The 13,017-nt window shown below is 34.0% G+C and overlaps 1 protein-coding gene across 1 annotated transcript in view; it reads left to right on the forward strand.

Annotated features, from left to right (window-relative positions):
- Positions 1-13,017, forward strand: part of SSBP2 (single stranded DNA binding protein 2) — a 95,733-nt gene that overhangs the window by 45,708 nt on the left and 37,008 nt on the right. The window contains exon 6 of the mRNA XM_015814666.1: positions 7,484-7,573. Within this exon, the coding sequence (XP_015670152.1) occupies positions 7,484-7,573 (90 nt within the window). The remainder of the gene's footprint in view (positions 1-7,483; positions 7,574-13,017) is intronic.

Genomic DNA, 13,017 nt, shown 5'->3' on the forward strand with positions numbered 1-13,017 from the left:
TTCTGTTTTCTCTTATGTATTTTATTTCAGAACAGTGTTTAAATGGAAGGTTTCTCTATCTTAGCAACTTTAATATGTGTAGGACTTCAGCTCCCAGAATTTTCCAGCCAGCATATAATGGGAGTTGAAGTCCACACATAATGAAGTTGCCAAGGTTGAGAAACACTGGAAAAAATTATGTTGTATTTAATTAAAATCTGCAGAAATTTTCTTCTCAGTTGACTAATTTAATACTATGTATTGCTAATATATTCCGATATGATGATTCACCTGTATGGAAACTATGAATTTATATTTAAGCAAAATTTCTGACATATAGTAGTTTATTGTTGTTCCATGTAATGTATGTGTGTTAATAAAACCTTATTAATAATTTAGTCAACTATTAAAAGCAAAAGCTTTCTAATAGCACTCTCAGGTATGAACTTCGCCTCCTTGCTACAGCCTCCATTAGATAAAACCAATCAGTCTTTCTTCACAAATGGGGATCTAATGATGTCAATAAAAAGTTGCATACGTTTAATCAGCACTTATAAAATAGAGTTAACTTATTGGATAAAGATACTGGAGTATATATTACTATTTCTGCTAGATTTGTCTCAAATGAGCTAGAGAGTATTGAATTTAAGCTTTATTTCAGGACAATAGATTTTTTTTAAGTAAAATGGTAGCTCATTTGTAAATTCTAATGCTAATGTATTCTGCACATGCCCATTCAGAAATAATTCCTACAGTGGAATTTACAGCCAGGTAAGTAAGTATAAGACTGTAGCAGTATTCACTAATTCACATATCCCTATTAAGAGAATAACTAGATGGATATTTCTATGTTAATTAGAGCTATTTATTACAGCTATTAAAGTGGAATACTTTACCTCTGTTCATTACTTGACTTCATAATTTAGATTTAGCTACCACAGCAGAAAGTTTTGTAAGCACTATGTTAGCAGAAAAAAAATTCACTATTTAGGCATGACAGAAATATGATCTGATGCTGGGATGATTAAGTACTTAAACTTAGGCCAGAGCATGGAATCTACCAGCACAGTGTTATTAGTTGTGCCAAAAATATCTTATGCTAGACAGTCACCAGCATGTAAACTTATTTCACTGCTGCAGCATTTTCCTCTCTTGCTAGAGAATACAATTACTGTGTATGTTTGCTATTTATGATTGTTTGCACAGATGTTGCATAATAGAACAGTATTTTCTGAAAATAATTTTAAATAAAATTATGCCTGCACAAACCTTAGATACAGATGCTATTTATACTGATGCTTTCGAGTCTCAGAAATACAATTTATTTCAGTCAGGTTCATGCTGTAATACGGATATGGAAAATTGCTTTGAATTTTAATCATGCAGTTGTTGTTGTTTTTTTAGGATTCTAACATTTTCTGTTTACTGTTTTTTATTTATTTTTAATAAGGAGTAACAGAACATGTTTGACTTCATTTGTAAATTTAGGTTATATAAACTGGATAAGGATAATTTAACTTTTGCTATTAACTAAATTTAAAACTTCCAATCTTTCAGAGCACAAAATGAACTTCCAGTATTTTGTAGAGGGGGAAAAAAACACCTGACAGCATGCTGAGGTGTAAATAAAAATAATTATAATTGTGAAATTCAAAGTAAAACTTTAATTATCTTTGCTTTATAAGGGAGACATTTTAAATATATCATTCAAAATTCAGGAATACTTTAGATGAAAACAATTCATTAATGTGCAGGTTGCAAATATGTCATTGCTGAGTTGTTTGAAATCAATACTGCTAAATTCTAATACAACCAACTTGCAATTCTCTAGATTTTAACTAGTCTTAAGCTTTCTTTTCCCCAAAAATGAACCAAAATATCCATTTGGACTTTAAGCTGCTGAATCAGTTGATTAATACTTTGGTACATGTTTCCTATACTTAAGTTCATGTGGTCATAGTAGCATAAAACTGAATCCCCTAAGGTTGAAAAGTTCTAATCCATTATAGGTCATATAGATTAAAATCAACACTTCTTGGTCCATAATCAAATCATGCATTATAGTAACTTTAATAACACAGATTAACTTAATTACATTAGTTAATTAAAATAATTAAGTTTGCATTAAACTGCATGAAGCAAATAATTGATTCTCTGCTAGCTGATAGGGCAAATTCATAAAGCCACAAGATCTAAACCTATATATGGTTTGGCTTATTTTTTACAAGCTTCATGTTAGTTTTGTTAATCTATTTAATTATTTTCATGATATCTCAGTTACCTCTCTATCCCATTATCATGCACAGAAAAAGGATTTAATATGATTTCCTTCTTTCCCTACATTGCTAGCCTATAGTAGAATTGTTGATCAGTTTTGTTTAACTTGATGGTGAAACCTTGATTATAACGGCATTAGAGCTATAATGAAAAAACATGTTTTATGGATTCCAATGCACTTGTTTCTTTTTTCAGGTATCTATCTGCAGTGCTACACAGTAGATAGCATAACATTCTACACTGGATTTTATTGTTCCAGCTATAAAATATTTTGTCTTTGCCAACATAGTAACTAAGAACAATTATCATGTTATTATCTTTGTTGAAAAACCCTACACAAGGAGCAATTCATACATGTAGTCTATATAATTTTTCAATTATTATGTACTATTGGAAGAATTCATTATGTTCAAAATTGGCAGCTCTTTCTATAAAATATGGTAGTAAAAATGTATAGACCTTAAAATATCTTTATGAGGGCTAGAAAATAGTTAAAATTCCTTTTCTCATAGTGCAAAATTGATAAAATCCATTCTAGCAAGATAACCTTTTTATTTAAACATTTTCATTTCAACAATTGTGTTTAGAAATGATTCCACTGGGGACAGAATAGAGATTTTAAAAAGAAAAACATGCCACATTCAAGCTCTGAACTTCTGTTTCCCCCAAGTCTCACCCACATCAGTTCGTTGGATTTCAGAGTTAGGTAGTATTAAAGACAGAACTACAAGAAGCAAATCTTCAAGATGCATATCATTTTGTGGTGAAGTAGGTCATTATGGAATGAAATGGTGATTAGAGTGAAGAATAAACTGAAGCTATGTCTAGTTTGCTCTTTGCTTCTCTTAAAACTACATTTTAAAGCCAGTTCTCTGAAAATTAGGTACTAAAAGATAGACAAAAAATACGGCTTCCGGAGAGTGCATTTAGAATTGGTTAGATATAAATCCTATATATATAGAAAGCTTGTCCAAGTGGCTTTGCATTATAGTCAAGACTTCATTTGTTTAGAAATGTTAGAAATATGATATTGGGAAGCATATGATTGTCCTAAAAACTTAGAATTCTAAATATTCATTAAATAGTTACAAACACTTTTTGACAAGTTTTATAAACAATCATATCAAAGTTGTTAGAAGTAACTACCAATTATAAACAGACCAATACTGAAGTATTCTAAAAGTAACCTAAAACCATGTTACTTTTCATATTAAGACTGTGCCTCTTCATCTTTTATTTTTGATTTATTAATGTTATGGCTTGTTTTATTTTTGTATAGATCTCTCCATTCTAATATGGAAAGTTCTTTACTCATTATAAAAAAATGATTATGAGATGTTGCCAGAGTCGTCTTTTGTGACCCTTGCCAAGGAGTGACAGTGATTTTTCAGAACAATACGTTTCAGAAGGAACAGCCAAGACTAAACAATGCCATTGCTTGATTTATCTTTTATATTATTTAAAAAGAATAGTGGCTGTATGAGTAAAATTAATTATGTTCTTGAAGGTTAGATATTCTATATGGTTATAGATCACTCTGCTCAAATAGCTGTATGATCCATTGCTTTGTTGCTGTCTCATGTACTATAATGAAGTCTATATTTTTAATATCCCATTAGCTTACATAGGAAATAGACTACAAAAAAAATCAATTTTTTTTATAAACAACGCAAATTGCTGAGTAGTGTTTCTCAGATTATAAAATTAAGAACTTTTGCAATACTGCAGATTGAGAAGTAGGAAACTACTAAATATATGTCAATCAGTTTTGTAATGTATAATATGAAACTGTACTCAATATGCAACTTTTCTAGAACTAACTGGGAAGGGTTAAAATTTAAACCTCTAGATTACAGATAAACAAAAAAAATACCGTTGCATCATAATTAATGGATGATGTATGCAATTATCAGTAAACTATGATGATGCTTCAGCTTCATAAACTGACAGGAATATATGCTTAATCTGAAATAAAAGTAAGAATTCTTGCAGAAAAAGAGGGCAGCGAGAAATTATTTTAACATTAAATTATGGTTAGTGCACTACATGGAAGTCCATATATAATTACTTTAAATATTATTTTTATAATGCTGATTTAGATCTTTAAAGAAAAGTTTATTTTGCGAATTACACCAACATTTTATAATTTATTTGTGATACATTGAAAGAAGTTTCTAGTTAAATGTTTTTTTCATTTTATGTGTAATTGTGATCTATTTTACAGAATCACATAGACACTATTAAAATGGATACAAAAGTAGTTTGTTACCTGCCATTGTGTGCTTGTCTGTACAGATATACATACAGTTTCATACCACTTTATCTCTAGTTCTAATTTTTAATGTAGCAGTTAAATAAGTGACTAAACTAGATTCATCTGCAAAAACAAATATTTGCAATCTAAACTTCCTGTTTTCACCCGTTTTTGTGAAGTCTATAGAAAAACAGCATCACCTTGTGTCATCATAGTGTAATTTATTTTTACACGCTCAAAATTATGTGGTATGGTTTCTTAAGCTGGGTATTATGCTAAAAACTCAATTAATTCAAAATGAACTTTACATATTGGGTGCAAAAGTGACACCCAGTGGCCAATTCTATTCCATGGGAAATTATAATTCATTTATAATAAATAAATCCTCATAAGAGTATGATATTAGAAATCTTTTCATACCAAATACAGCACCAAAATATAGTGCTATTAGAAAGACTTGTATCAATCTAGATGTAATGATAATTTGAATAACTGGAAGAAATAACAATTTCTTTATTGCAATAGAGGAGCTGTATTTTCTGCCTACTTAGTTTGAAAGGTATCAATAATTAGTGAATTTCATCCTTGGTTCACTTAAAAAATGGAATATCTTTTCTTTCAAAAATTAACATTTTCTAAATACTGTACAAACCTATAATATCAGTTCATTTTTCAGCAATTTTATTTCAGAGCTTTTTGTAATATGTAATATAAGTAGCTGTACATTTGCCAAAAGAAAGAATCCACATTGTATAGGAAACAAAAATAAAAGTAGTATTCTGCATACTCTCAATTTTAATGCACATTCAAAGTTCCATACTGTGGATGAAAATTATGATAAAGGCTTCATCTTACCCTGTTATCTAATCAACGATCAGCATGTTAATTTATTTCTTCCTGCAGCTGCTGTTTTGCATTAATTCAGGATAATCTAAATTTAGTTGTATTATAACATATGTTAACTTCCTATAAAACAGAATGCCTTAGGATGAGGATTTTCAAACTAGACCATGACTCCCTTGGAGGCTACAAGCTAATTTGAGAGGGGTGGTAAATGTATGGGGGCCAGAACATATTAAAGAATGCCAGAAGGAAACTTCAGCATAGAGGTCTAACTTCTGGGGATGATGGATAGAAAGAATCTGTGCTGCACATGGCCCATAGCTGACAGGAAGGAGAGGTACAAGCCCAGATGAACGTGATACCCCCTCAAAATTGAGAACAGAGAATGTCAGTAAACACACTACATTGGATAACTGCTGTTCACACAGCACACACTCACTTGGCTTCTTCTGCCATCATTGGCAGACAACTGGCAGGAGCAGCAAACAGACTCTGATCAAAAGCTATCACATCAGTGGATAACTATATACTTAGCAAATTGGAGGAAGACTCATTCTCCACTCCTGGTTTAGCAACTCAATGTCAGCCTCTTCCTCCAATACTAGGGACTTCTTCAGCAGCCACACAGGGTACAAGGCTTTTCAAAGACCTTGGAACCCTCAAAACTATAACAGTTATCTTCTTTCCATAGCAAAGGTCATCCAGCCTCTTTTTCAGGCAGTACCCCCCCCCCCATCGCAGGCTCTCTAATTGTCTTGAATATTAGAAGGACTGTCCTAAGATCCAATCGATCCCAAGAGGGTTATCACAGCTACTGGGTCATCGTGTTTTGAATCTACTAAAGGACTGACTAGAGGGTCCAAATTGTGGGTACCATAGAAAGCAACCACAAGTGCTTCACTATCGTTAGGTTATTGCTGTTACTTTAGTTTCTTTTCCTCCTTTCTTCTTTCCTTTTAAAATGATTTACCATCCTGTCTGCGAAGCTTTTGTTAAGGGAGCCCAAATTTCCAAATCGGGTACTTAGCAGGAAGGTACTTTTCTCAGGAATATAGAAATCCCAACTACTTGCTCCTCAGGGGTAATTATGCATAGTGGAGAAGAGCATGCAAAGTAAACTCCCCCTCAGGGGTAACCTTCCCAAGTGTAAAGCCATCAGAGATCAGCCAGCTTCCCCCAAAGCAAGGCTTCAGCAGCAAGCAGGGAAAAATTCAGTTCCCATCATCCCCAGCCAGCTGCTCGGGATGACAACTTGAGATTCTAGATTGTAATGCAAAGAGGAAGGAGATTAGAAAAGGTTTTATTCTTCCATCTGATCTTGAATTATCCTCATCATCATCCCAACTTTTGTTGGAATCATGATGCTAACAAGTTTGAGAACCCCAGTTTTAGGACTGAAAGCTGTTATGTGGGAGACTTCCATCTTTTACTAGAAAAATAGTGTGGGATAAATATAGTTCTTTTTCATCAGATATGTACTCTTTTGTTGATTTAATTCTTATCGCTCAGGTTGTTATTAGCACCTGAGTGAAATAAGGGTAACCAAACATGGTTCCCAATTTCATACTGCAATTGTTTGCATCATTTATCATATCTAATTTGATCTCTAAGGCATCATTCCACATATATAAAGTTCATTAAATTTTTAAGGAGACTGTTTCTTAATAGATTATAAAATTACACTGATACTGTGCATTCAGTTATAGAATTGTGTTAGTGTATTTATGACAGAATTCTTTCATAATGTTTTGTATTGAATATTAGCTGATTAGCTGACATGCTTCTTTTCTGATCGGAAGCTACCAATTGGACTGAATTGTAGGAGAACCCTTTGTAAATGCACAATTTACAAGTCTTTGTTTAAACTAAATGAAGTTCCTGGTCCCTGAGTTTCCCTTTCAATTGTGAGTGTAAGGCTGTATTTTATTAAAGAAATCTACATTTGTATTTAAGTGTTTCACTTCTGCACTTTGAAAATGAGCACTAATTATTTTAAATGGAAGAGAAAATTAAATCTGTCATGCAGAGAGTGTTCCTTTCTGCCTTGCCACACTATGGTCAAAGTAGTATTTTGGTTTTATGCCTATTGTGTGCAATGACAAAGGTTTATTTTTCCTTTGTTCTTTTCAGAGCGCTGCAGCAGCTCCCAGTCCAGTGCTAGGAAACATTCCCCCAGGAGATGGCATGCCAGTAGGTCCTGTACCACCGGGTTTTTTTCAGGTATTCAGAAAAAATTGATTATAGGGCTTTCAGAACTTAGAAAAGAGAAAGTAGCATTTTTTGGCACTGCCATGAAAGAACACCATTTCTTCCATGAATGAAATGCACTATTTAAACCGTTAGGATAGGATAGGTTGTTAGTATGGATTTTCTCAGTAGAAAATAAGTTTATGCTATTTATATCAGCAGTGCAAACTTAAAATCTACGATAAAATGTTAAATGTGCAGTGATAACTTAATATAAATGGGCCAGAGGTGAAGTTGTATGATAGAAGAAATTGGTTGCTTGCTTTGCTACTTTGTCTAGTAGAGTCTAAGTTAAATTGTATTATTTTGATACTTTATTAAAGATATATGCTACAGCAAATAGTAGCTTAATACTGCTAGGCAAGTTCAAACTAGCAATTTGTAATCACACATCGTGACCACAGGACACTGCAACCAGTCATAAATGTGAGCTGGTTGCCAAGCACCTGAATTGCAATCCTGTGTCTGTAAGAGGGAGAGGTGATGTTTTCCGATTGTTGGAAGGCCATAAAGCACCCTTTCCAAGGCTGTTGTCACCTCAGATCATCATTAAAAGATGAGCAAGTCGAGGACTACTTGTATATCAAATTATGTTTAGTGATGAAAGCATTAATTTGAGAACCAAATTATGTTTTATCTTTCACTAAGAGGTAAAACAAAGCCAAATGAATGGAATTATATTAGCTTTTGTGGATAAAAACTGTTACTAAGGATAGTGAAAATATAATTATACATATAGATTGTGTGTATGTGTGTGGGAGAGAGAGACAGAGACTATGATCATTCACATCTTAATTCACAACATTCACAACAGAATACCGAGTATTACTGAGATCTGCTGGACAATCCAAGCATTTTAGAGATGTGCCCAACCAGGTTGTAGGTACTACATGGTTAAGAATCGGGTTGGGATAACACTCCTTTTATAGGAAAACATATTTGAATTTGAAAGTAGAGGCAGTATGGCTGAAGGATAAGAGCATACATGTTAATTTGAGCTATAGGCAGAAACTGGCATATCAACTATCCTGCTACTTGGCTCTTTGATTTTTATCTGATTTACAGGTTTGTTTGTCATCTCCTTGCTTTTGGTGTTGGATGATTTCAGTTTTCTTGCCTTGAGTCAAAAAAAGTCTCAATATTTAAAACCACAGACTTATCTCAAGTTAACTGGTGGTCATATATTTGACTTTGTACTTGCCTCAGGGCAGTTATGTGAGGATTTGAATATGGAGAATCATGTAACTTTACTAGTCAACTTAGAATGAGGTGCTACCTGGAAGGTGCACAGGGATGCTCTTCTCCACGTACTAAATGGAAATGGATGGATCCAGTTTCTGGAGGATAAGTTTTCCTGTGGTCTGAGAGGCAGTCCTGTTGGTGACCTAATTAGTTTTGATAATGGAGACAAAGTGTTACTATTTTTCCTGTCCTATTGTGCCAATAAGATGCCTTGTTTCGAGTAGTAAATTTCATTTTAGGGAAGGATGAGTCAGGAGACCTCCTATCTAAGTGATTGTTTTGCTCAGTGTTTTGCTGATAAAAGATTTGTCTCTATCTTGACTCCCCCAGACAGAATCAGAATCTTTAACCCTATCATAAAACTCATAAAACTATTGCATTTTATTGCATACAACTCCAGGGTCCTACTTTTTCTTAAATTCAAAAATTCCTGGTGAAATTCTTGGTCATTTTACCCAGAATATAAAAATATTTTAGGCTTATGCAAAATTTTACTTTAAAAAATACATAGCTAACACAGAGAGTTATATGACCTAGTTGATAAAGGTATATTTAAATTTACCATTTTATTTTTGTTAATTCAGTTCATTTTGGATGTATGATAATACATAGTTGTAACATTGCACTGAGCTCTTGAATTTCTCAATGAAGTATGGTAAAAGTATTTTCACTTGTATTGAATATACATATCCATTTGTTGCATTTTTGGAAAAATCATTTTTCTCTTTAACAAACTCATTTAAAATGTACTAACTCTAAGAAATAACATTTTGGTTCATTTTGAATATATATTTCTATATTCTTTTTATTTTCTGTTCTTTTCTAAGTTTCTCCTTTATAAATAACCTAATGGTAAAAAATAATCGATAAAAAATTCCAAAATTAGCTAAAGAATTGCTAATCATTTTTAAGAACTGCTCAAAACGGACTTCCAGATTGTGTTAAAGGCTGAGTAAAAAAAAGTATTAGTCGAGTATAATAATGTTATTAAAAACCTCTTAGTGAATCAAAGATATAAAAATCATAAAGGCAATAGATGTCTCCTTGTGTAGGTAGGTGTCAGTCTGGTGCATATACCTTTTAGGTGTGGGACATAAATTAGTATAATGTGCTTGGAATAAATGTGAGCTGTGGTTGTATTTTTGGCATAGTTTTATTCTGTATGCTACAAAGAAAAAAGGATTCTGTTTGAGTTGGGTAGCCTTATAAATCTTAAGAATAAAATAAATACTAGCTACAATGTGCCAAAAAGTTATAATTATCTGGGAATGCTGCATGTGACATGTATATAACTAGGGTTGACAACATAGTCTATATTTTCTTTATCTTACTAAAAGTTGTCATGAATAATGAAAGAATGACAGAATAACATAGTTGGAAGGTACCTTGGAGGTCTTCTACTCCAACCCCTTGTTCAGGCAGGAAACTTTATACCATTTCAGACAAATGTTTGTCCAGTCTCTTCTTAAAAACTTCCAGTGTTGGAGCATTCACAACTTCTGGAGGCAAGTTGTTCCACTGATTAATTGTTCTAACTGTCAGGAAGTTTCTCCTTAGTTCTAGGTTGCTTCTCTCCTTGGTTAGTTTCCATCCATTGCTTCTTGTCCTGTCTTCAGGTGCTTTGGAGAATAGCTTGACTCCCTCTTCTTTGTGGCAGCCCCTGAGATATTGGAACACTGCTATCATATCACCACTAGTCCTTCTCTTCATTAAACTAGACCAGGGGTAGGCAGCCTTGGCTCTTTTATGACTCGTGGACTTCAACTCCCAGAATTCCTGAGCCAGCTTGGCTCAGCTTGGAAGCTCTCCCTTTCTCCTCAGCATGGCTGGCTCAGGAATTCTGGGAGTTGAAGTCCACGAGTCATAAAAGAGCCAAGGTTGCCTATCCCTGAACAACTAGACATACCCAATTCCAGCAACCATTCTTCAGATGTTTTAGCCGCCAGTCCCCTGATCATCTTTGTTGCTCTATAATAAATAATAATAATAATAATAATAATAATAATAATAATAATAATAATAATAATAATAATAATAATAATAATAAAGTTGAAAGGGACCTTGGAGGTCATCGAGTCCAACCCCCTGCTCAGGCAGGAAACCCTACACCATTTTGGACAATGGCTTTCCAGTCTTTTCTTAAAAACTTCCAGTGTTGGAGCATTCACCACTTCTGGAGGCATGTTGTTCCATTGGTTAATTGTTCTAACTGTCAGGAAGTTTCTCCTTAGTTCTAGGTTGCTTCACTCCTTGATTAGTTTCCATCGCTTGCTTCTTGTCCTGCCCTCAGGCGCTTTGGAGAATAGCTTGACTCCCTCTTCTTTGTGGCAGCCCCTGAGATATTGGAACACTGCTATCATGTCCCCCCTCGTCCTTCTCTTCATTAAACTAGACATACCCAATTCCAGCAACCGTTCCTCATATTCTTTAGCCTCCAGTCCCCTAATCATCTTTGTTGCTCTTTTCTGTACTCTTTCTAGAGTTTCAGCATCTTTTTTACATTGTGGTGACCAAAACTGGATGCAGTATTCCAAGTGTGGCCTTACCAAGGCATTGTAGAGTGGTATTAATACTTCGCGTGATCTTGATTCTATCCCTCTGTTAATGCAGCCTAGCACTGTGTTGGCTTTTTTGGCAGCTGCAGCACACTGCTGGCTCATATTCAAGTGATTGTCCACTAGGACTCCGAGATTCCTCTCACAGTTACTGCAACAATATCACTAGTCCATCTAGTAATGGCCATGGAACTGGGAAGAATGCAAATTGAGTGTAAAAGGTTTAAATAATAATATGAAAAGAAAGGAGCGAGAAAGGCCATGTATCTGCCAACCCAACAAAAGGGGGAAGGATATAATTGATCTGAGTGAAGGTGGTCTGATTCTGTGGGGTAGGGTTGGTATATAGCTGCAAGGAAATGAAGAAGTAGGTTTAATTATAAGTGGAATAACTGAAATGTAGGGGATAAAATAGGAATTGGTATCTTCTTTATTGTTGTAGGTGCTTATGGTGGTAGAAGACCACAAATGATGATAGTTGTATGTTACATTTTAAAAGGATGATAGTGGAAGAACCAGACATTCTGCAATGTACTGAATGAAGTAAATCCAGTAGAAAATATTATTCTTTTAGAGACATAAAATGGGTGGGTGAGAATGATACGACAGAATGTGGAAAAAAGCAATTGGGCCATTTGTAGAACAAAAAGTGAATGGGAATAGTATCTATTTGATGAATACCTGCTTTGAAAAATATTCCATTTTAAAGAAATAGAGGCTTATGGCAGTTAGGACATGATCTGATATTTGGATGGCATGGATATCTATGCTACAATAAGGTTAATGTAGATGTCAAAATTAATTATGTCTGGCAGGCCATTGTTAAAACATGGAATAAATATAAATCTAGGTTGTGCCCAAAAATACCTTTGTGGATTTCAGCACAAAAAGCATTTTATAGACCTCAAATGATAAGTAAACATAAATGGTATTATGTAGTACTATAATGTGCTATATTTTTTTCATTTTCTTCCATTAATGGACCAATCATTTCCTTGACTTTTTTCTTGTTTTTTATTATTGACTTGATTATTATTGATTATAGATTAAGAAGTTTATTTTGTTTTGTTCTTAAAGCAGAAGGAAGTAATGATGAATAAGATAATTCACAGGAATTAAATATCAAGAGACAATATTTTCAGAGGTGATCATTTTCAGCAAATATATCTGTGGTATCAATATTACATATTAAGTGTAGTAGGAAAAGTATTTTCATTACAAAAGAGTAAACAGGCACATAATAAAGGAGTACATATAAAAGAGAATACAGTGATGATAGTAGCCCCGAGTCCACTATGCCAGGGCTTTTCAACCTTTTCACCCATTGTACCACTTTTAGAATATGGCAATATCCGAGTACCATCAGTTGCCTAGCAAGGTGTCAAAAACTTGATGACCCCCCAAAAAAGGAAAAAAGAGATAAAGTAACAGGTAGTCCTTGACTTACAACAGTTCGCTTAGTGACTGTTCAAAGTTACAATGGCACTGAAAAAAGTGCCCCCCAAGCCATAGCCGAGCAAGACAGCGCCCGGTGGCGCTCTTCCTCCTGTCGGAGGTTTTCATTGTTGTGAGCATTTCTTTTGAGGATTGGCAGCGGGGGTGGGATGGGTGGGTGTTTGG

The sequence above is a fragment of the Protobothrops mucrosquamatus genome, unplaced genomic scaffold (assembly GCF_001527695.2).
Source record: "Protobothrops mucrosquamatus isolate PMUCROS unplaced genomic scaffold, P.Mucros_1.0 scaffold272, whole genome shotgun sequence".
Classification (NCBI taxonomy): domain Eukaryota; kingdom Metazoa; phylum Chordata; class Lepidosauria; order Squamata; family Viperidae; genus Protobothrops; species Protobothrops mucrosquamatus.